The following is a 22,661-nucleotide window of genomic DNA, read 5'->3' as shown; positions in this document are numbered from 1 at the left end:
GTTACTGGCAGGGCTTATACCAATGGGTCAATAAGCCTATGCTTTATTATTCTCCCCAACAGGTAACTGGAATAACCAGGTGACACTCAGGGAATCAGAGGCACTTGTGGTGTTTCTCCACCATTGCTTCTTCACAGACAGACTTCACTTTTAAATGAAGGATGGAGGAAGTGAAATTTATAGGTGGAACCCTCAAACAAGTAACTGTAGCTTCAGAGGCAACAGAAACCTTCTCTCTGAAGATACAATGGGGTAAGATGCAGTCTATGGAGGACAATTTGGCATATCTTCAAAAATAGCTTGAGGAAAAAAAAGGAGAGACAGAGAATCTTGGAAAAATTGGCATGTGTTATCTGTTTCTGAACTCATGGGTGAAAGGTCTAAAAATAACACTCTCACAGAGGGCCTTCAAGAATATGACCCATGGGAAAAAAATAAAATCCCGAATAGCCTACAACTGAGGCTTCTGTGAGGTATGAGCATTCTGAAATATATACACAGACGAAGAGGTCATGGGCCATTCAAGAACAGACTTGGACTTCTGGCCACAAAGGATTTGTAAGATATAGTAGCTAAAACAAATTCTCTATTTCTGTACACACACACTCCTATCACCAAGCACTTACTCTAATGATTTCCTCATGCACAGCCCACACACGTTCTCTCCCTGCTCTCTTCCCTGGGGTCAGTTGGCTTTGTGCTTTAAGAGAAAACAGGGCCAGGTGGTGGGCACTTACCAGGAGGACACAGGCACTGGAAACGATTGACTTTATCCACACACTGCCCATTGTTCACACAAGGGTTGCTCTGACATTCATTTATTTCTAATTCACAATGCACACCTTTGAAACCTAAACAAAACAGACCACCCAAGTGGCTTAAAGAGAGAGAAAGGTGTATTCCAGACAAGGAAGCACAAATTTGCAATGATAACTACATCCTTTGCGAGTACACACATTTCTGCAGATAGAAAAGGAACTCTGCTATGATGAGAAATAGTCACTCCAAGCGTCAAGCAGGACAGGGCATACTGTGAAATACCCATGTCACTGTGAAAAGCGGGAAGGGATTACATTAAAAGACATTGGCAAGACCTAGCATATAAACAAGGACTGCTCCACATTTTCTGTGATAAATCCATACTTTCTGGACTGTGGAAGGCCCAAAATGTCCCCACTCTATGTTCCTAAAGACAAGCCGAGCTGGAGCTGTTGTTGCCTTCAGGGTGCAGTTCAAGGTCAGGAGTGCCTTTCAAGGCTGGAGTGGCTGGCAGCCTTAATCAGGCAGAGCAGCCAGTGTTAGCCATCATTTCAAGCTGGATTTGGCTGTATCCTCTCAAAATTAAAGACATGGTCTCTGCAGAAGAGCTCCAGAATACAACTAAACATGTACTGCACTTTAGATAAATGGAAACTTCCTATATAATTATGGATAAAATTTATTTCTATAAATGGAATGGTATCGTATTTGTAATTACATGAAGGTATCAGCAAAACTTGCTATTTAAAGGATTCTTATAGTAAGTCGTTTTTGAAATTTTCTATTACATGTGGATTTTGATATAACAGGCTTGTTTAATTTGGTCTACATAGCTTGATGAATTCTAGCACTGCCTTACTCTTTGAGTAAGGAAGGTTTGCTTGTGAACCCTGACTTCCTCTAGTCCCCAGTCAGCAAAGGAAATCAAATGCTGACAGAGCTCATCAGACTGCAATAGTATACTGAATGCTCTACCAAGAGAAGTTCAGAACAGTCCCTCCTCTCTAGACCCCACATGCTGATGGGCCCATTTACCTGGCATGCACAGACATGTGAAGCCTCCAATCTTATCCAGACAGGTAGCATCATTCTGGCAGGGATCTGAATGGCACTCATTGATGTCCATCTCACAGCGAGGTCCTGCATAACCCTTCAGACACTCACAGTGGAAGGCGCCATCCGTGTTCACACATTTTCCTGCATGCTCACAAGGATTGCTATTGGCTGAAAGACACAAGTACCAATTACTGGGATCAAAGCAGTTGAGTTTCCACAAATGTGAACAATAGAAGAGCATCTGATGGTTACAGCATCAGGGCCAGGCCTTTAATAATATCATTCCCAATTTTCTATTTTTTTTCCTTAATTCAAAAAGAAATAAAAGCAGAGTATCCTCAACTGTTATGCACTTCTGCTATTGCAGTTTCTGCCCAAACTGTCAGTGAGGTAGGGCTTTATATTAATAATCAAGTACATACCTTTCATACAGTTAATCCCCAGAATGGAATATATGGTTATGCTTATGCTGAAAGGTCACTTGTAAACACTGGCCATGTAGCAAGAGGAATCTGAGGTTTGGGTGTATGTAACTTGCTCCTACAGTAAAATGTGCTTCAGTTTAAACATTTGCTGAGCTCAACAGACACTTCACAGAATAGAAAAAGTTCTGGGTACTCACCCATGGCACACTCATCCACATCTTCTGTGCAGTCAGCCCCTTTGTAGCCTTGTGGGCAGGTGCAAATATATTGCCCATTTAGGGGGTTGGTGTCACACAGTGCCCCCTTGTGGCAAGGATTGCTGATGCATGCATCATCCAGATGACACAGGAGACCTGTCACAGGGTGGAGCAAAGGAGAACTAAGAGAAAATGTCTCTCACTTGGGGAAGAGCTTTCTCTTTCACCCAGGAGGGAAAACCTCATGATCAGTTCCTCAGAATCCAACATAGAGATTTATAAGCAACTTCTGCTTTGCCTGACCCTACCTTGGGGACATGCTTGGCTACCAGCAAAGCACCTAGCTGCAACCCTAGACTCTGACCCTGAGCTCTCAGCTAGACCTCTCCTCCAGGGCAGAGACATCTACAGGCCAGAAAATAAGAAGACAGAGACAGGAAAGTGGAGCTGTCTTCCAGATAGTGTGCCAGATTTAGCAAATAAAATAGAGGATGTCCAGTTGAATTTTAGATAAACAAGAAGTAATTTTTAGTATGTCTTAAATATTCCATACATCCTATATTTTATCTGGAATCCTACGTCCCCAATATTATGCTACCTGATGATCATGGGGCCACCTGAACACCATCAGCCTCTATTAGAGTAGCCTTTTAATAGCATCAACATTCCTGATTCAGCTGGCTCCAGGTTTCTAAAGATATTACTAGGCTTCCTGTTTTATATAGTTCACACGGGAACTGGATTTTCCAGTCTGCAATTAACTTAAGAAGAGGTAACTAAGGCTTCTTCCACAAAGCTGGAGCTAGGGCTTTTGGATAGGCATCTATGAAAGAACATTTCAAAACTGCTGGGCAGAAAGTTCTCCCAGCTAAATTATCTTCTCCCATCACCTTCCTCCTTACACTGCTCTCCTTCTCCTAGAACTACTAGTTGTTAAATTGACAGGCTAGAGCAATGTTAACTTTGTAGCATGTAAAAATCTTCCCTGAGGGGAATATTTTCATAGACATTGAGGGTTAGAAGGCACTTAAATGTTTCTCTCCTGCCAGCTTCTTCTGAGTAAATAGATGGTTTCTTCTTAAAATGAAGCCTGTGGATCCATTTATTAGCCATTTTATCTTAATAGCTGAGGTGCTTTTCAGTCTAAGATCTTAAGGACTTCAGCAGATGCTCCAAAGACAATAGTTACTAACTTTCCTTTTTTGGAATGAAAAACTAAAGTATGTAGAGTTGAGAAGAGAGCCTAAAGTCCTAAGGAGGAAGACTATCTTCATAGCACTTTGACTAGCAGGTTACATTTCTGGAATAGTCCTGAGTGATATGTTCCCACAGATGGTAACTCAAAGACTACGCTGTTTGGGATGAAAGAGAAGGCAGAGTCCTGAATGCCCCCTGCCCTTTCCCCATTTCTAGATCCGTCCTTCTGCTAACCTACCTGCCTTCCCCTCTGGGCACATGCAAGAGAAGGAGGCCACACGGTCGATGCAGGTGGAGCCTGGAGTACAGGAGGCGAAGGCACAATCATCAATGTTCTCACTGCAGTCATCTCCACTCCAGCCGTTGACACACACACAGCCATAGCCTCCATTGCGGTTGGCACAGGTGCCCCCATTCTGACAGGCATTGGGCTGCAACAGGCATTCATCCACATCCTCTGTGCAGAACTGTCCTTTTAGGGGAAAATTACTTTTGATTAGGGCTCTTGAGTCTCAAAAGATTAGTACCATACCAGCCCCCCACACTCTTCATCTTCATGTGACCTGTCTGAAATTAAGGCAAGCAGAGCTCACAGAAGGCCAGGTCTTCACACAAATTTTAAGGCCAATTTGAGCCATCTAAATGATATTTATTCCAGGCAAATCATTTCAAGATGAATAGAATAGTCACTACCACTAGAAACTCTAACAACATGAGGGTTTAGCCAACCTATCAAACAGAAGGTAAAACCTGTAGGACCCTTGAGTTAACTAATCCCTGGGTCAATGAACATATAAGTAAGAAGAGCAAGGAGAGAAGAGTATAAAAATGGGTAAGAAAAAATAATGAGAAGGAACCTATATGCCAAACATTAGGGTAACTGTTCTATATCTTGACTGTATCAATGTCAATACCCTGGTTGTACTATTATGCAACAGTTCCATAAGATGATGTTACCACTGGGAGACCCTTGATAAGGGGTACAGGAAATCTTTCTATATTAATTCTTATAACTGTGCAAAACTATAAGTATCTGAAAATAAAAAGTCTAATTTTTGAAAATGTTAGGGCAAGCAACATAGGGTAGAGAGAAGATATGAAAGATGTTGAAAATCTCTGGTGAAGTATGGATATGAAGGGCAAGGCCAAGAACAATGAGATTGGAGCAAGCTGTGCTCAGCCTGAGGCACCCATACTTAAAGGATGGGGATTTGTGGAAGAAGACAAGGAAAGTCCACCAAATGTACTACGAGATGGAAAAAGGACTGGTATGCACTGCCTGAAAAAGACCACACTAAAGGAAGCTAAACATGAGCCCACATCTGACTAGGTTGCAGGTCACCACTATAGCAACAACGGAGACTAAGGCAAAGGCTCCTACGTCCCTTAACAAAGAACAAGATAATGTCTTCAACTTACAACCCAGGAATCTGTGATTAACAAAAGCAGTATAGGGCCAGATCATATGAGCTATAAAATAAATTGGTGATTGGTTTTCTTTGAGGTCTTTTAAAAACAGTTTAGAGAGCTATCAAAGGAACTAAAATTTAGATCATCCGAATTCTCTAAAACATGACAAGTTGTTGAAAACAAAAAAAAGTCAAGGTGTCCTTCATTCTTCCTTTGTAAATAAAACTCAAGAAATAATTTTAAAAGGCACGCTGATAAAGAGGCCTCCTAATAAAAAAAGAACACAGTATTTGTGCTTAGAAAATGTCAAGGCTATCTCTCGACCCAGAACACCTAGCAATTTGACTGGCTCATGTATCCGTAGAAGGCCTGTTAGCCATCATTACTCACAGATGCTGGTTGTGTCTGACTTAACCTAAGTGACTGCCTGTTCTTTATTCCTATCTAACATGTACCTCCATTACTATAGAACCAATATCACTCTGTCACACTTATTTGGTTGCACATATGTCTCCCACTACTTGGCTGCAGTTTAGAGGGGTTTTTTGTATTCCCAGCAAGAGCCAACTGCCTAGGATGGCAGGATGGGTATGTGGATGTCTCCGGAACTCTGTGCTCAGCATAACCCTTCCATGCTCTTCTCCTAACTCCAGCCATATAATTCTTGAAGGAGCAACCATGTCTTTACATGATCAAACCCTCCTGGCCATAGCTGACTGACCCAAGATGGGCATCTGATCCAAGCTACATCACTGTATCTCTCCCAAATTATTGGAATAGGACCACTTTGCCACATAGACCAAAAAGATGAGGAGGCTGGTCTGCAGAGAAAGTGATATGGGTGAATCAGAAGTGCACAGAGAGCCAGGCACAATGGCTCACACCTGTAAACACAACATTTTGGGAGGCCAAACAGGAAGATCACTCGAGCCCACAAGTTAGAGACCAGCCTGGAGGCTCTACTTGGGAGGCTGAAGTAGGAGAATCACTTGAGCCACAATCACACCACTGCACCCCAGTCTGGACAATAGAGCAAGACCCTGTCTCAAAAAAAGAAAAATAGAAAAGATGTGCACAAAGAAAAAAACATGGTGGCATTCAAGTTGTTGGTTCCAATTGTTACTGAAGCCAAACTACTAGTAAGCCTACTCAGTGACATAGCCATTCTGAGAGATGCCTCTTGCAACAGGTCTTTCTAATTTGAAACGAGGCTGTGTCAACTGCATCCCAAAGTATTAATACAGAAAGAGTGAGTGAGGGATGAGGGAGTGAATGGGGGAGGTAATGAGGATAATGAGGGAAGTGAGGGAGGAAGGAAGGGAGAAGATAAATAAGAAAGTGAGAACACTGAGGTAATGAGTGAGGGAGTGACTGGAAGGAGTGAGTGAGTGAGGGAGGGTGTGCGTGAGAGAGTAAAAGATAGAGGGAAGTGAGAAAGGGAGGGAGGGAAGTCAGAAAGGGAGGGAGGGAGGGAGTCAGCGAGTGAGTGAAAGAATCAGAGAGTGAAGGAGGGAGGGAGTGAGCTCACTGGCAACAATCTCCCTCAGGGCAGATGATGTCATTTATTACAGAAACTTTGCTGTCTTATAGTGCTAGCAGAAATGGTACCTCAAAGTAATGACAGCTGTGTTATTAGGATGCAGGTGGGATTGAGAAATGAAAACATGACCAAGAAGTAGGTAGGTGAAGAGCTACTGCAACATGAAAATTGCTGAGTCTCATCTATTATACTTGTGCTAACTCAAATATCCACACTGCCTGCCAACCAAACTGACTTGCTGAATATGAACAATTTAGACGTCATTTTTCTTTATTGAAGCTTTGTTATAATTTTGGGTACTATAAGACAAAATGTGTTTAAAGCTATTTTGTATACATTTCTTATGCACTATAATAAAGAGACACTGAAATAATGTAGCAAGACAAACTAGGTAAATAAAGGAAAGGAAATGCAGCACTCTTGGGAGAGGAAACCAGTAGCCATTGACTGCCTACTGAGAAGCAAGCACTGTGCTTGGGCTCTCATAAAAATTGTCTCATTTATATCTGAGCAAACAGTCTCAAAGAGGTAAAATAATTTGCCTTTGTAAGACAGTGAGTGAAGGACAGTTGAGATTTGAACTGGAGCTGCCTCACTCTAAAATTCTTAACAAAGACCTAAGGTGAGAACCTGACCATATCAAGCCATCTCTGCATGTCTCAGGCTTCCCAAGGGCACACAGGCATGGAGAAGTGGATGGGATGGAGGAGGTGAGGACTCAAATCATGACTCAAACAATTGGTTACTGGAAACACTTGTGACTGCAAACTCCTGTCTAAAAGGGAAATGTATTTTTAGGTACAGTCCACTGGTTTTTGAATGAGACTGAATTTTGAAGATTAGCTGCCTTCACTGAACACCTTTGGACCATGCATCTGTTCGATAGTGCTTGTTAGGGACAGGAAATTTAGAGATCCAAGAAGATAGTGGCTTATAAGTAATTAGCTACTGGATGGATCACACTTCTCTAAGGTTCAGGCACATTTCTACAAATTCACATTTCCTCCTAGTCCCATTTCTGCCAGATTATTTTCTCCCTATTAAAATTCTATCAACCGGTTCTAAAATTCAGAATAGGAAAAACAGTAACCAGGGTGGCCATAAAACTTACTTATTCTAAAATTCCCAGTGGAACATCTGCTACGATATAACAACTTCCTTCACATCACCACCCTCCTGGCACAGGAGAAAACCAATGCAGAAGACTAAAAATAAAAAACTTCAGGTTCAGGAAGGTAAAAAAAAAAGGAAATAAAATCTTCCAAAGTTCACATGGTTGGTGAGTGAGAGTGCTGCATTGAAACCCGGATTGTTCTGACTGCAAATCTGATGCTCTTTGACTGCAGCAGAGTTGAGTATTGAGCCCTGGATGTGATCAACACAATCTACAGATGAGGTCCCTGATCCCAGGGTCTTACAGCACCCTGAGAAGGCGTAGGTGCATAAGACAGTTAAGGAACACTTGTATTAGAGAGGAATAAAGGCAGAAGGTCACTAGATATTTGAGTGGGAAAAGTTCTTGGCGATCACCTAGAGGTCTTATGTGTATGCTCTACGGTCATTGAGCTTATCCCACCGGTGCGAGAAAGCACCAGCCTGGGCTGGTGGTTGAAGGTTTACAGAGGAATACAGGATTAAGTCTTAAACATATTAAAATAACTGGAGTGTATTCTTTGGCTGGGGTTTTAAAAGAAGAAAAAGTGGGAGGTCATTGAGGCTTTGATTTTGAGTATGAATTCGGAACTTGATAAAACAAGTAAAGGAAGATGAGGAAAGACATGATCAATACTGTGTTTGAAGGTAAGTTGGCCAATAGAACATAGAAGGGATTAAAAGCAAATGACTTTATGTTAGTAGGGAAAGCAGGAGAGAGCACTAAGTTATAGGCTACCTAGCAAATAAAAGCCTTTGGTGAAACAGGAGAGCAGTATTGTTTCCATGTCCTACCAAGCTACTAAATCTTCAATACAAACAAGTGTCAGCATGTATCATCACCTGTGTCAACACACAAACTTTGCTGGTGAACTCCCAAAATGTTGCACAAAGCTCAGTTAGACAAGTTTTCAAGAGCAATAATTATCCCTCTCAGTAATTTCCACTTGCCAGATATTGCAGGCTACTGTCATTTTTTTAACATTAGGACTGAGGCAGTGGACTAGTTAGGCTCTTATTTCCTATGAGCAAAAGAGAAAGAAAATAACTTGTTTTTAAAAACTACTCCCTCTAATGCCACAATGACTCTGGAATAATCTGAAATGAAATGTCAAACTAGCATATCTTTGGCTGATACCTTAAACACTGAGTGCCACCTGTAACTACTGACAATTTTCTGGTTGATCACTTTTGCCTCGTAAATATACTCAAATCTACACCTCTGTTTTGTACAGTTTATGCTAACCACAATAACTTTTGCTGATTCCTCAAACATTAAGTTCTCTCCTGCCTCAGTGCTGCTGCATAAGCTGCTCTGTCCACCTGAAACATTTTTTCCCTGCTTATTCACATGGCGAGGTACCTGTCTTATCAATAGAGTAGATCTCCAAATGCACATCTCCTCATGATTCTCCACCATTGCATCATTCCATTCAATCCACCCTGGAATGTATCACGAGCTGTGATTTTATGTTTATTTACTATTTACAGTCTCTTCCCCATTTCACTATAAGCTCCAGGAGGGCAGGGACTGTGTCTGCCATTCAACTTGATATCTATGCCAGCCACTGTACTAGACACTTGGTGTCAGTGGTGGAACTGACCTTGGACAGCATCTAATCTAACATGCTCATTTTCCAGATCAGGACACTAGGACCTGAGAGGTATAGCAACTTGCCCAACTTTGCATAGTTAGTTGGCAAAAGAATTAGAAGTGAAAATAGTTCAGTGCTGATAAAGACTTTGGGGTGTGAGATGGCTGCAGATCAAGTTAGTTTTCAAAATAAAGAAGGTCAATCTGAGCTGACTGTTGAGGGATGTAGGGAAAGAGGAAGAAACTTAGAGTGCTGCAAGTGAAGATGACATGGCATTACCAACCCACCATTAGCAAAGGAAGTATCCTATTTTGGTTTTGCAGTAGGGTCACCTCCATGCTGATCTTTTCTTGTTGCTCCATCCTCTGGCTTCAGGCTGAACAAGTAAGATTACGGGCATAGTTGGCCAGGCGCGGTGCCTCACGCCTGTAATTCCAGCACTTTGGGAGGCTGAGGCAGTTGGATCACGAGGTCAAGAGATTGAGACCATCCTGGCCAACATGGTGAAACCCCGTCTTTCCTAAAAATACAAAAATTAGCTGGGCACGATGGTGCATGCCTGTAGTCCCAGCTACTTGGGAGGCTGAGGCAGGAGAATCGCTTGAACCCGGGACGTGGAAGTTGCAGTGATCTGAGATCGTGCCACTGCACTCCAGCCTGGCGACAGAGCGAGACTCCATCTCAAAAAAAAATAAATAAATAAAATAAAAATAAATTTAAAAAAATTATGGGCACAGCCTGTGGCAGTAAATATAACAGGGTGAACCTAAGAGGTCTGTGCTGAAATAGAAATCATGGCCTGGGCCTCATTAGCACCACGCTCCAGCCAAGTGAGCCAAGGACCACGAAACAGTCAGCATTTATGAGCTGTAACACGCGGGGACACAAACAGCTCATTATGGCTCTCTCAAGGCAAGGGCCCCACCCACAAACCACTAATTTGATTTGGAGCTACAAGTGATGGGTAAAAAATAGAGGGGGACAACAAGAGAAAGAAAGAAAAGAAGAGAAAGGAATTGAAAAAAGTAAGGTGCTAAGCCTCGACTCTCACCCTTTCCAGTCATCTCTCAACTGTGAAGTCTGTGGGAAAAAGTTTGATCACATTACTGGTCCACTTAAGAGTCAACTCTCATTGCAACAACAATCCCCACAAGAGAACAAATAAAAAATGAGCTTGGATGGCCCTTGCCCTGACCTTGCTACCTTCTCCTCTATGGCTGAGTCAAGAGAGCTCCGTCTCCTATATACCTTTCCAACCAGCAGTCACCCAAGCCCCTGAGTTCTGGAGTTTCATCTCTTTCTGTGTCGGGGCAGATCATTCTTGGGACTTCTATCCTACAAAACCTCAGCTCCATACACAGGAGACTTTCTATCACGCTGCTGAAGTTGGAGCTGAAGAACAAAGAACAAGCTTGAGTGTCCCATCACCTGCTGGGAATAAACTTGGGTGAAACATTCTGTATAAACACTGCTGTCTACAGGGCCTGCCTACTTAGAGGATGGTCTGGGAGTATAGATGTGGCTAAGGGGACAATGTAGTTGTAGAAAGGATATTCATACAGAATAAATGCAAGGAATTCCTCCACTAATTCTAGACACCATCATCTTTTCCAGGACTTCTCAAAGGCCTGGTTTCCCTGCATCATGACCAATGTATTTTCTAAAGAGCTGCCAGGATGATCTTAACATGTAAAGTGGACTGTGCCACTCGCTTGTTCAAATCCTTTGATGAATTATTTTGCATTTAGGATAAAATTCTAACACCTACCAGTGTTTTCTGCCTATCTCTTTAGGCTCTAACCATGAAATACCACTAGCTCCAGCCACCCTGGGCTTTTTTTCATTTCTCAAAATGATCACATTCTTTCCCTTCTCAGTGGCTAGCATGTTATTCCTTGTGCCTGGGATAGCCTTATCCTCACTCTCCCCAACTTCTACTCATTGTCTATATTGAAAATGTTACCTTCTCAAAGAGATCTTACTTGCCTGTCACTAAACACAACTAGTTCTGCCTGTTAATATGCTCTCCAGATACATTCTATGTTTCCTGCAAGGCATTTTGTACAGTTCAAAATTTTACGGAGAATTATATTGTCTATGCCTGTGTTTCTCACTAGACTGTCGGTGCCATGAAGAAATGGGGGGTAGCTATTTACCTCAGCACTGAATCCCCAGCATGCAACACAATCCCAAGCTTAAATATTCATTAAATGAATGTTTATCTGCTAAAGGTTCTCTCATTTAAGTTATCCTAATCCCAAAATAATAATTATCTTTCAACTCACCCTTCTCATAGCAACAGTATCTCTATTCTGTTTCTACCCAAAGTGTCCGTCACCCTTGTCTACACCACCAGTCCACACACAAACCCCTCATCCCAGTCCCCTTCCTGTGTCACTAAACTCCACCTCATTTGTACCACGCCCAGATTCACCTTGCCTTTGCCCACTAATCCTTCAACTACGCCTCAAGGGCAACTCTACATTAAGGTGTACAACTTCCTTCTTTGACAGAAACCTGAGTTTTCCCTAAAGACACCAGCCCAGTCAGCCCTCTGTAGTAGAGCTCCTGCAGTCCTCCTCTTTTAAACACTGCCACCGACAGGAAACTAGGGGAGAAAGAGCGGGTTTTCTCTTTATTCCCCAACATCACTACTAACCTCAGCAGTAAAAGCATATGTACTGAGTTATTTCTAGGTTCCAGATAAGATGATAGTGCTTTACATTGATTGTCAACTATAGTCTTCATATATAATTAGTTTTACAGATTTAGTACAAACTTGGTACACGCTGAAGAAAAATACTAAAGTAACTTAGAAAGGTAAGAAGAGCTGTGAATTTGGAGATGAGGTTGGGCTGGGAACAACTGGAAAATTTAATGCTGTAATTCATTCATTCGTTTATCTAAAATATATATATGTACACACACACACATGCCCACAAACACAATGTGCCAGGCTCCAACTATACACAATGAGATTATAATGGTGAACAAAACAGCCATGGCTTCTGCCTGCAGGACTTACAAATAGCAGATTTATAACCAAACAAACAACGAGGACACAGAAGATAGGTGCTTTCATAGATATCTATTGCCTTGGGAGTACAGAGTAGGGAGAATAAAGAGGAACTAGAGAATGAAACTTTTAAGAGAAGTCCTGGGAGGAGCGTGCCAGGTTGTGAAAGAAGGGAGAAGAGTGTGAGGGGGTGTGTAGAAAAAGGGTGGGGTGCGGAGTATTTCAGGCAGAAAGCATAGGCTTGAGTTGAAGAGACAGCATGGCTCATTTGAGGCAATGAAAAAAAAATTCTTGTGGTTGAATTATAAGAAATGCATTAGGGGAGTGCAGAGAGGTATGGCTGGAGAGGGAGTTACATGCACAGCCTTGGGACTAAATCCAAAGACAAGGAGGACCAATTGAAGTGTTTCCAGCAAAGAAATGACTCGATCCAATGCGTGTTTCAGAAAGTCCACTCTGCTGCAGCAAGGAGAATGGACTGAACTTCACCTCACCCCTCCAGGTCAACAAAAACTTCAAGCACTGCAGAGGCCAGGCTCCTGTGGCCACTATAGTAACGAGAAATACTGCAGAGCATCTGGGGCAGATTCCAGAGGCAGCAGCACCGAAAAGCATCCAGGCTCAGCCACTGTGTGGATTGCCATAGAGGCTGGGCCAGTACTGGGCATTCAGAAAGCTGACCCCCGCCACAGAGAAGAAAGTCGTGCCAAGCTTTGGTCTCCTGCTAGGAGGCCCCACTCTCTGGCTCTCCCCACCTTAGGCTGCTGGGTTGTTGAGCCAGTTTACATAAAAGCCCCTCGCTGCACCAGGAGGAAAAACTAGCTGCAGCCAGGTTGAGAGTGAAGGGATCCAAGGAGCATCCACCTCCTGGTCTATGGGCAGGCAGTTACTCTGCTCAGAATGAGTAAAATGGAAAAAAACAACATGGCACCTATTAAAAGATTCTACAACATAAAACATGGAGAATGTAATGCTTAAGATGTTGATGAAAAGCACACTGGGAAAATTATTCACTTCCAGGAGCTAATATGTTCTAGAAAGAACTGGTTCTGTAGGCTCAAGACATTTAGACATATTTATGTTCTACAAAGAAATAAAAAATAATATAGGACATTAGTCTCTGATCAAAGGGGCTGAGAGGCAGGCAGAAGAAGCTATAAAGGACTGACCTGACAATGAAGAAATATAAGTCAGTGTTATAAAGAAGAACCTTAAGAGAGCTCTCACAGAACACACAACAAAAAATGAACAGATTAAAAATCAAGAGAGATTTTAGCTTTGCAGAAGAAAGAATGAAGACCTAATTGCAAAGATAATAGGTTTTCCTGACAACTCTACAACAAATGAAAAAGAGGTCAGGGAGCCCAGTGTTACTTATGAAAAAGAAGAAACACTCAACTGGCATTGCATTTCCCTAGAATAGTAACCAGAAGACACAAAGGAACAATGTCTAAGAACTTGATGAGGTTAATTCGTGACCCAAGAATTTGATATCTAGTCAAGATACAACTTGTGTATGAAGGCAACTAAATCAAAAGACATTTTTTGAATAACCAAATGGGTCCAACATGTAACTCCTCTGAAATAAAATTATTCAAAGATACTTATTTAGCTAAAATGTTAATGAAAATAAGGAACTCAGAAATGAAAATGTTGTGACATAATTGCACTAGTGGTTAACACAAAACAAGTAGCACATACAACTAAGTTGAAAATATTATAAATTGGGTTACAAAACTGTAAATATCAAGAATAATTTTAAAGAATATGCATGTTTATAAATTTGATAACAATAATATAAATATTGAAACCCATATTATTTATACAAAATCTAGGGAGTGAATGAAAGATATGAGAAGTAAAAGTATGCTAATTCCTTATCTTCAAGAGAAAGAAATCAATAAACACATTCTAATTTCTGACATTAAAAGTAGATAGATGAATTTAAGTCCTTTAAAAATTAAAAAAAAGACATACTATAATATAAATTATCACACCATGGTCTGTTGTTCTCGTGGACCAATTTCCTCTTCCTAGAATGACAAGCACGTGGCTTAGGTTCTCGCTCTTTCCTCTCCTGTCTCCCATGAAATCAACATCTGGGTTGAGGACCAGTAAGGTCATCTGAGTCAAGAGTTCTTACTTTTCTCAGCCTTACAGACCTCCGCATCCACTCCATATCACAAGCACACTCACATTCTACACCCCTGTTACAACACACTCATTGTTCTAGTCCAAGATCTCAAACTTGGTACTTCCACTCTCTGACTATAACTTCCCCATCTTCTTCCTTTCCCATTCCCGGCAGACATCTTACATAATGTATTCCCCACTAAAACCTATAAGAGTAAACCCCTCCCAATAATCCACTTCATTAGCCAACGCCCTTTGAGCTGCCTTAGCTCTTAGTGTAGCCAAGCTCTATGGTCAATGAGATGAATAAAGTTTCTATCTCCTATAACCCTGCGTTGTGTCTCTCTCGCTCTTCCTTTTTAGTTGTGCAAAATCTTACATAGTGATCTAAACCCATTTTGCCCCTTCCTCCTCCCCAAAGCCTACTTTTTTCTTTAACTTCCACAATCTGGCTTCTTAGTCTTGTTTGAATTAAAACTGTATTTCAGAAAATTTCTAATAACTCGAATATTCTAACGAATATTTTGCAGTTATCATTTATATTTGAGTCTCCTGGTTGTCACTTATTAATAACCATGGTTTGTTAAAATCAGCCCTGGGAATGTCAAAATAAGTAAGAGCAGTTTCCTGCCTTCCAGAGGCTGATAGTCTCTTAGGCAAGCTAAGCGCATAACCCAGTAAGAGTAGTAAAATATTACAGGAGCTGCCACCGAGGTGTGTAGAGTTGAGTTCAGGGCAAGCTTCTAAGGCTGTACCCTTTAACTTGAGGATGCTATCATGGCCGAGCTCTCTTCCCACCTCTCAAACCTCCCCTTTTCTCACTTTCCTTCTTTGGATCCCCTTCCTCATCCATTTTCTGAAGTGTGGATGTTTCTCATACTTCATTTCCAAATCCTCTGTTCTTATCACTCCATCCAATTTCCCTCACAGACTTGACACATTCCATGGTAACCAAAAAGAGACTCAAAATCTGAGTCTCTCGTCCCTGCCTGTATTCTGAGTTCCCAGGTCTTACTGCTGCATGTTTTTCACTTGGAAAACTCATCTCCAACTTACCATTATTTCTACCCTATTTCTCCTTCTGTGTCAACAGTTCTCATCCATTACTCAGACTCAAAACAGAAGTTCACTCTTCTCGATCACCTTCCTTACCCCACCAAATACTTAGATGCTTCCCAATTCCTACCATTGTTTCTTTCAAATTCACATTCACACACACTTTCTACTTCCTAGTGTGGTTATGTGTGGACTTTCTTATATCTTCCTAGTCAATTTTACCACTCTTAAAATAGGAATTTTTTTCTTTGTGTCTCTTACAGTATCTAGCATAATATATTCCATGTAGTAGTTGTTCAATAAATATCTGTGAGTAGGTCCAATAGATAAATTATTGAACCTACTAACAACCAATCCATGGGGGCTTAGAGAGCCATGAAGTTAAACTGGATTGTGCCTGTAACATAGCCAAGGCTACTCCCTGAGTCATGGACTGCAGGGCAGGAAAGATCCTGCAGTCTCACCTTCTACATGTGGGGCTAGACTATCCACTCGTCCCTGTTTCCACCAGCAGCGCCACTAATCAACTCTGGGACATCTGGGGCAAGGGTGCTTCAGGTTAGCACTGTGGCAGTCTGCCCAACTGATAGGAAACCGAATTGGGGGTTAGGAGGTAGAATTCAGAGAACAGGCTTATTATAGAGTCCTCACAATCAGGCTTACAGCAGAAAAATTGAAATGTGAGACATATTTTCCCATTCCTCCATGTAGAATATAAATCAGAGCAGCTTTGCAGTACCATATATAATTAAGTAGTTTTCTCTCTCAATCAAAAAACCTCCATCCCTATAGTCCTAAAAAAAAAAAAGTAGAAAAATGGTTGTGAGAAAAGCCTCACTCTAGAGAATAATTCATCACCAGCTAGAGGCTGGACTGAGACAGGAATATCTAGCTCAAAATAAAAGCACCATCATGAAAATCTCCATTCCCAGACACAAGGAGCTCATGCACCACCTCTGGCAAATGTACTTGCCAACTCACACCAAACATTTTTACTGAATTGGGAGCACCGACAGCAATGGAAACCTCCCCCAGCTCTTGAGGCTCATCATGCTGTAAAGGAGAGCTGAGAGAAAGTGTGGTCAGTTTTCTTTGACTCATATCCACCTAACTTCCATTGTTCACTTCTGCTTCATGTCCCAGAGCGCTATTCCAAGCCCACGCTGAAATTACATTTCTGGATTAATAACAAGCACGAGAAAATAAATCACATCTGCCCCAGAAGTGAGCCCAAAGTCAAAAGCAGCCACAGAGAGGAATTTGTGAGTTGAGCTTAGGGTCAACTTTAATTCTGAAGGAAATGAACCTTTAAAAAGAAAATTCAAATAACAGTCTATGTAGACAAAACATTAATCTACACTGCTCTGATAAATTTGGGGCCCTTTAAAACCTTTTTTTCCTTAAATGGATATCTGCCAGAGCAGAACTTCTCTGATAAGATGGCCTGAGGCCAAATACAGTATAATAAAGACATTTGTGCTCTATCTTCATCCAACCATCAGATCTACTTCTATTTCCTAAAGGAACATCCAGTTTTCAGGCTTATCCCTATAAGACAATTCCTATAAAGAAGTAAATCATCTCCCCACACCCACTCTGTAAGACCAATTTCTTTTTTCCATCTGAGCTTAAGCTAGTCCACAAGAGTGGTAGTTTTTGAAGACACAAACAAACACTAATTAGACAGCCACAGTAGGTAAAAACGCCTGCAGTGGGGTATAACACAGTTCTGCCCACAGGCCATGGGGAAACCATCTATTCCTCTACTTCAGAGCTAGAACAGATGCTTCTACAAAGCAGCAGCAATGGTAATACCTACAGACCATCTTTGCATCTGAAGTAATGCTGTCCAACTGAAATATAATGAGAGTCACAGATATAATTTCAAATTTTCCAGTGGCTACTAAAATATTTAATAGTAAAAAGGTATAGGGGAAATTAATTTTAATATTATATTTAATTCAATGTACCAAAATGTATTATTTCAGCATCTAATCAACATTTAAACATTATTAAAAAGATACCTTTTTTTCCATACGAAGCTTTTTTATTTTTTTTTGAGACAAGTTCTTGGTCTCTCTCTCTCCCCCAGGGTGGAATGTGCAGTGGAGTAATTAGCCTCCCGAGTGACCAGGACTACAGGTGCACACCACCACACCCAGCTAATTTTGTATTTTTTGTAGAGACAGGGTTTTGCCATGTTACGCAGGCTGTTCTCAAACTCCTGGGCCCAAGAGATCCATCCATCTCAGCTTCCCAAAGTGCTGGGATTAGAGGCATGAGCCACTGTGCCCAGCCATACTAAGTCTTCAAAATCAGTTATTTGACAGTTACAACACATCTCAATTCACATTAGCCATATTTCAGATGCTCAATAGCAAGATGAAACTAGGGGCCACCATATAGAATAGGATGAATTTAGAATGTTTAGCATAATAGCTGTTTGCAGAACAAATGAAAAAATAAACTTTTTATTGCATTTTTGATTGTTTCAATATCCCAAGAAACAGGTAACAGTAAATAAAGGCTGCTGAGAAAAGGAGGCTGACAAATTTACCCTAAATCAAACCATGAATAGAGCTGGAATTTATGCTCGTCTTGAAGTGTAGAACTTGCTACAAAAGACCAAGCCTTTTATGTATATGTACTTACAAAACAAAGCCATAACTATCAGGTTCTTCTCATTAAAAGCATGGCAAATTTCCAAATCTCCATTTATTTAAAATTAATGCCTATCTATTTTCAGCCATATAGTCTTACCCATTCTTTTTCAAATAGCTGGCAACTTCATTTCCTTCATTTCCTCACCTCACTACTCCAACCCCTCCTTTTTCATTTTGTCAAAAGCCAGACCAAATAGTTAATGCTTCAAGTCTACAGCTGGAAATTGTAAAAGGAATTCTGAACAAAGTTATAATAGGCTCTTAGGTATAGTGAAAAAGCATCAGACTGAATCTAAAGCATACACATAATGTTAACTTCTAACCTCAAAATAACCAGCTAGGTTCTTAAAAAGGGAAAACACAAGGAGTAAATCACCAAATCTCAGGATAATGAAATTTTCAGTCTATTAAAAAAACCCAAAGTTCTTAAAATAAACAAGATAATTTATAAAATCAATTTTACATAGAAAAAAGACCACAGATTTGAGCACAGATTTGGAGTTCAACAAGCCTAGATTCAAACCCTAACCCAACCACTACGGGTCTTGGGCAAATTATTTAACCCTTTTGAATATGCATCATCATCTGAAAAAAGGATATTTAAACTCTATCTCTAATGCAGTTATTGCAAAGATTACACAAGATAAAACATTGTAATTAGCACAGTATTTGGATGCTAATAAACATTAGTTAACTCCTACTAGATCCCTGCTCCATTCATTTCTTTAATTTGTGTAACACAGAAAAGGCTAATCTGAATTTATACATCTAATATCAGTAGAAATAGAAGCCCTATGACACAAAATTTTCCTTCTGTTTTTCTCTTTACAATAGGGTAGGGGCTGGGATGGTAAATAGCTCAGCTACATGCTACTGAGAACAAAGGTCTGTAAGGAGTGCTAGTAACTGCTGTCATCAATAGTCCATCCGCCCCCATAACTCGGTACATCCTTCACATCAAGCATATAATATTATCAATACAAACGTGGTAAGTGCTATCACACGGGAATACATGGGGTACTAAGGGAGTCCAGAGTAGAACATTTAGCTTAACCTGGAGCAAGATCAGGGAAGCCTTCCTGAAGCAGGTAACCACTTGATCTGAGTCAGGCATGCCAAAAATGATGAGAAAAATGGGGGAGGAGTGGAGAAGGAAACCCTAGAGAAAAGGAATGGTGTCAATGAAGACACAGGATGTGAAGTACTATGCAGTATGTACAGGAAAATTGGGAGCAGAGAACTGCTAGAGTATGCTGCTAGATGCATGAGAAGGAGACTGGGGAAGCAGACAGGGCTGAGGCCATGAAAGGCTTCATATAACAGAAGAAGGATCTTAGACTTTCTCCTGTTGATGATGGGCAGGGCAAAAACAAGGCTTCTCATTGGGAATCAAAGAATTGGCATGAGTGAAGAAGAAAACCTGTGATGAATAACAAAAACAACTGAAGGTCACTCTAAATGACAGACAGCAAATCAAAAGAAATAAAATTGCCACATTAAACTTATCCATGATCTCCACCACCCTTTTTGGAAAATACAAAAACAGAAACATCTTATAAAGACTTCTATCGAAAAGAGGCATTTATTAAATGTCCTGGGATAAGAAATTTGAATAAAAAATCATTTCACTGGGAAAGTTTTCCCCAAGAGCAGGTCTTCCTAATTAATATCAAAGCAAGAAACGAAGTGTGGTATCAAACAAAAACCAGCAACAATATTACAATGCTGTTTAATCTTCACTGGCATCAGAAGCCTCAGTACTACACAGTTACTCTCTCACAGAGCAAGGGAGAGATCAGAATGTGGTCAAGTTCTTAACAAGTATCTCATCCTGTCCAATACTGTAAGGATCATTAAAAAGCAAAAAAAAAACATAAATTTTTCCAGTTACTATATGTCATGTAATTAACTTTACAGTAATTTTTTAAGTTGAAAAAATAGCCTCTGAAAAGTCTACCATAGAAAAATGGCAAAAATTAGAAGAGAGAATGTGACAAAAAGTACAGAGGGTTAGAAGTGAAGTTCTAGGATGAAGACACCATGAAGAAATTCTAGGGAAGTCCCAATTCTAGGAAAACCTGGTGGGAAAGTATTAAAAGGGACAGTTTGGGAATTAAAAGCAGAAATGTTTGGCCTCCCCAAGAAGTCCTGTGATTGAGTTTTTAAATGCTTTTCATCTTTTTCTATTCATAGTCTATAGCTCTGAAGAGTACTCTAAATAATTAGATGCTACAGATAAGGAAAAGTAATTCAGAGACACTAAAGAATACCAGGTAGTAATGGCTGCACTTTGACATTAAGATTCTTTGTAGGAGATAGCCCACTACTGGTACTGTAATTTTTTCTTATAATACTAACTTCCTGTTGGGTTTCCACATTAAATAAATTTCTCTCAAAAAGGCCCAGCTCTTAGTCCCTTAATCAGTTCTTAATTGTCTCTACTTTCAGTAGATAAACAGATATAAAGAGAAATTAGAACCAAATGTCTGCATAAATCACTCAACCTGCCTAAGACTATGTGAGAAACTTCTAAGAGGCTGTAAAATTAAGCAAGACTACCCTTCTAATGTTAGAGGCAGAAAAAACTATTTTTGTTCGTGTGCAAAAAGGGATAGAAGAAAAAAACAAATGTAGGATGCATATCATAAAAATAATGTCATTAAGAGTACCTGCCCAACACTTTGCCTAGTTATAGAACATGACATTAAGATGGGACAGATCTCTGTCCATGAACAAATAAGCTCTGAACTCTTGTAGCCTGTACAATTTATTTTAGCATTTCAGGAAATTTTTCCTCTTTAATATTTATTAAGCATCTACTATGTTCCAGGTAATGTCCTGCTTTTCCCAAATAATAAGCTTAGAGTGTACCAATAATGCTCTTCTCTCATATCTGCCACAGCATCTAGCATGGTGCTGAGTTCAGAGTTGCTGCCCAATAATACCTGTGAAAATATGTCTTTGAGTGAACACAGGAAAATGTATGAGGTTAGTACAATAAGCAATGATCTAGCATGGAGATCCTGCTCAGTTCACATACTGGTTCCAGAGCAGGCCTAAGATATTTGTTACTGATATTTTAAAAAAACAGTCTGCCTCTGGTTACCAATCCATATCCCATTCTGGTGGATTCTCCACACTGTACATACCTGTCCATTGTGGGGGGCAGCGGCAGTTGTAAGTGTTGACCCCATCCACACAAACCCCTCCATTCTGACACCTGTGGTTAGGGCAGTCATCAATATTCCTCTCACAGGTGCTCCCTTCAAAACCTGGTAAATGAAGAACAAAAGAAAATGACGAAATCTCATACAGAAGAAACAACCTGCTCTGTTCCCACAGAACATGGCTATTAGAATAGACCTGCTTCATGACTTCAGTTCAACAGCTGCTCACCCAGGACTCACCATATGAAAAATCCCCAATTCTTTGTCTTCTCTGGCCTCAAGCATAGCTAGACAGTGAAAGTGACTCATTGTGCCAATGGCATGCCTTCATAGTTACCTCACAAGTATTTCAAAAGGTTTTCATGAAATAAAATCCCAGGGATGATAAATGTCTACTTGGGACAGAGATATTCAAGGGTTCTAAAAAAAACAGGGTATTGGATTTTCCCCAGCTCCATACCAGACTAATGGGAAGAACAGATAAAATATTACCTAATTAAATTTAAGTTCCTTTTATTTTTTTTCTTTGAATGATTGCTAGGAGGCCTCCAAGCCAGGTGGGGAAGAGAGTGGGGGAGGATATAGGAAAAATATTGAACTTAAAGTATGAAGATATGGGTCAAGTCCCAACCTCACCACCTGCAATCTATTCGTACATGGTAAGCTAAAGCTCCGCATCAACTTCCTCACCTGTAAAAAATGAGGCTAATTCCACTTGCCTATCCTGTCTTTCTAATTATAAGTGCCACATCATGAGTAAAGTGCTATACAAATGTTACAAGGTATCTGAAAATTGGGTGGCATTATTACTAACTAAGCTTATCAGCACTTCAAATTCATCAGGCTCTTCTCTAAACTTAACAGCATTACTTCCTTCCTCTTGACTTTTTCTTTTATGAAAAATGAAACTAGTACACCAAGCTTCACTCCAACTGCCCACAGTGTGGTCCTTTGTAGTTTATATGTTGGGCCTCTTACTTTCTCTTTCCTTGCTACCAAACTCCTGAGCTAATTAAATAGAAGACTACCAGCTTCTATTCTAAACATTCTCCAATTTGAAATATAGTATGATTACATATTTGGCTTCCTCAAAATATCCCTTAAGGTTCCTCTCTCACACTCAAAATACTTACTGGGCCTTACATTAGGCAGTGGTGATATAGCAGTGAGTCCCTGCTTTTGTGGTATTTACAGCCTTGTGAGTGGGACACACATCAATCACACTTTGCTTTATTCCTTACCATAAGTTACTGTGGCATTCTACATCTGCTCTGCTACACTGGAACATGGCTGAT

General features: G+C 40.5%; 2 protein-coding genes across 3 annotated transcripts in view; both read right to left on the bottom strand.

The window, feature by feature from the left end:
- Positions 1 to 22,661, bottom strand: part of LOC116468019 (putative neuroblastoma breakpoint family member 7) — a 901,770-nt gene that overhangs the window by 131,401 nt on the left and 747,708 nt on the right. The window lies entirely within an intron of this gene.
- NOTCH2 (notch receptor 2) overlaps positions 1 to 22,661 on the bottom strand; it is a 164,222-nt gene that overhangs the window by 58,369 nt on the left and 83,192 nt on the right. For both annotated transcript variants that reach the window (XM_032151593.2, XM_058439383.1), the window contains exons 5-9: positions 21,349 to 21,471; positions 3,873 to 4,106; positions 2,438 to 2,593; positions 1,795 to 1,983; positions 738 to 851 (exon numbers count right to left, since the gene is read on the bottom strand). In XM_032151593.2, the coding sequence (XP_032007484.1) occupies positions 738 to 851; positions 1,795 to 1,983; positions 2,438 to 2,593; positions 3,873 to 4,106; positions 21,349 to 21,471 (816 nt within the window). The remainder of the gene's footprint in view (positions 1 to 737; positions 852 to 1,794; positions 1,984 to 2,437; positions 2,594 to 3,872; positions 4,107 to 21,348; positions 21,472 to 22,661) is intronic.

Source organism: Hylobates moloch, unplaced genomic scaffold (genome assembly GCF_009828535.3).
Source record: "Hylobates moloch isolate HMO894 unplaced genomic scaffold, HMol_V3 SCAFFOLD_5, whole genome shotgun sequence".
Classification (NCBI taxonomy): domain Eukaryota; kingdom Metazoa; phylum Chordata; class Mammalia; order Primates; family Hylobatidae; genus Hylobates; species Hylobates moloch.
This window is presented reverse-complemented; position numbering and strand designations above follow the sequence as displayed.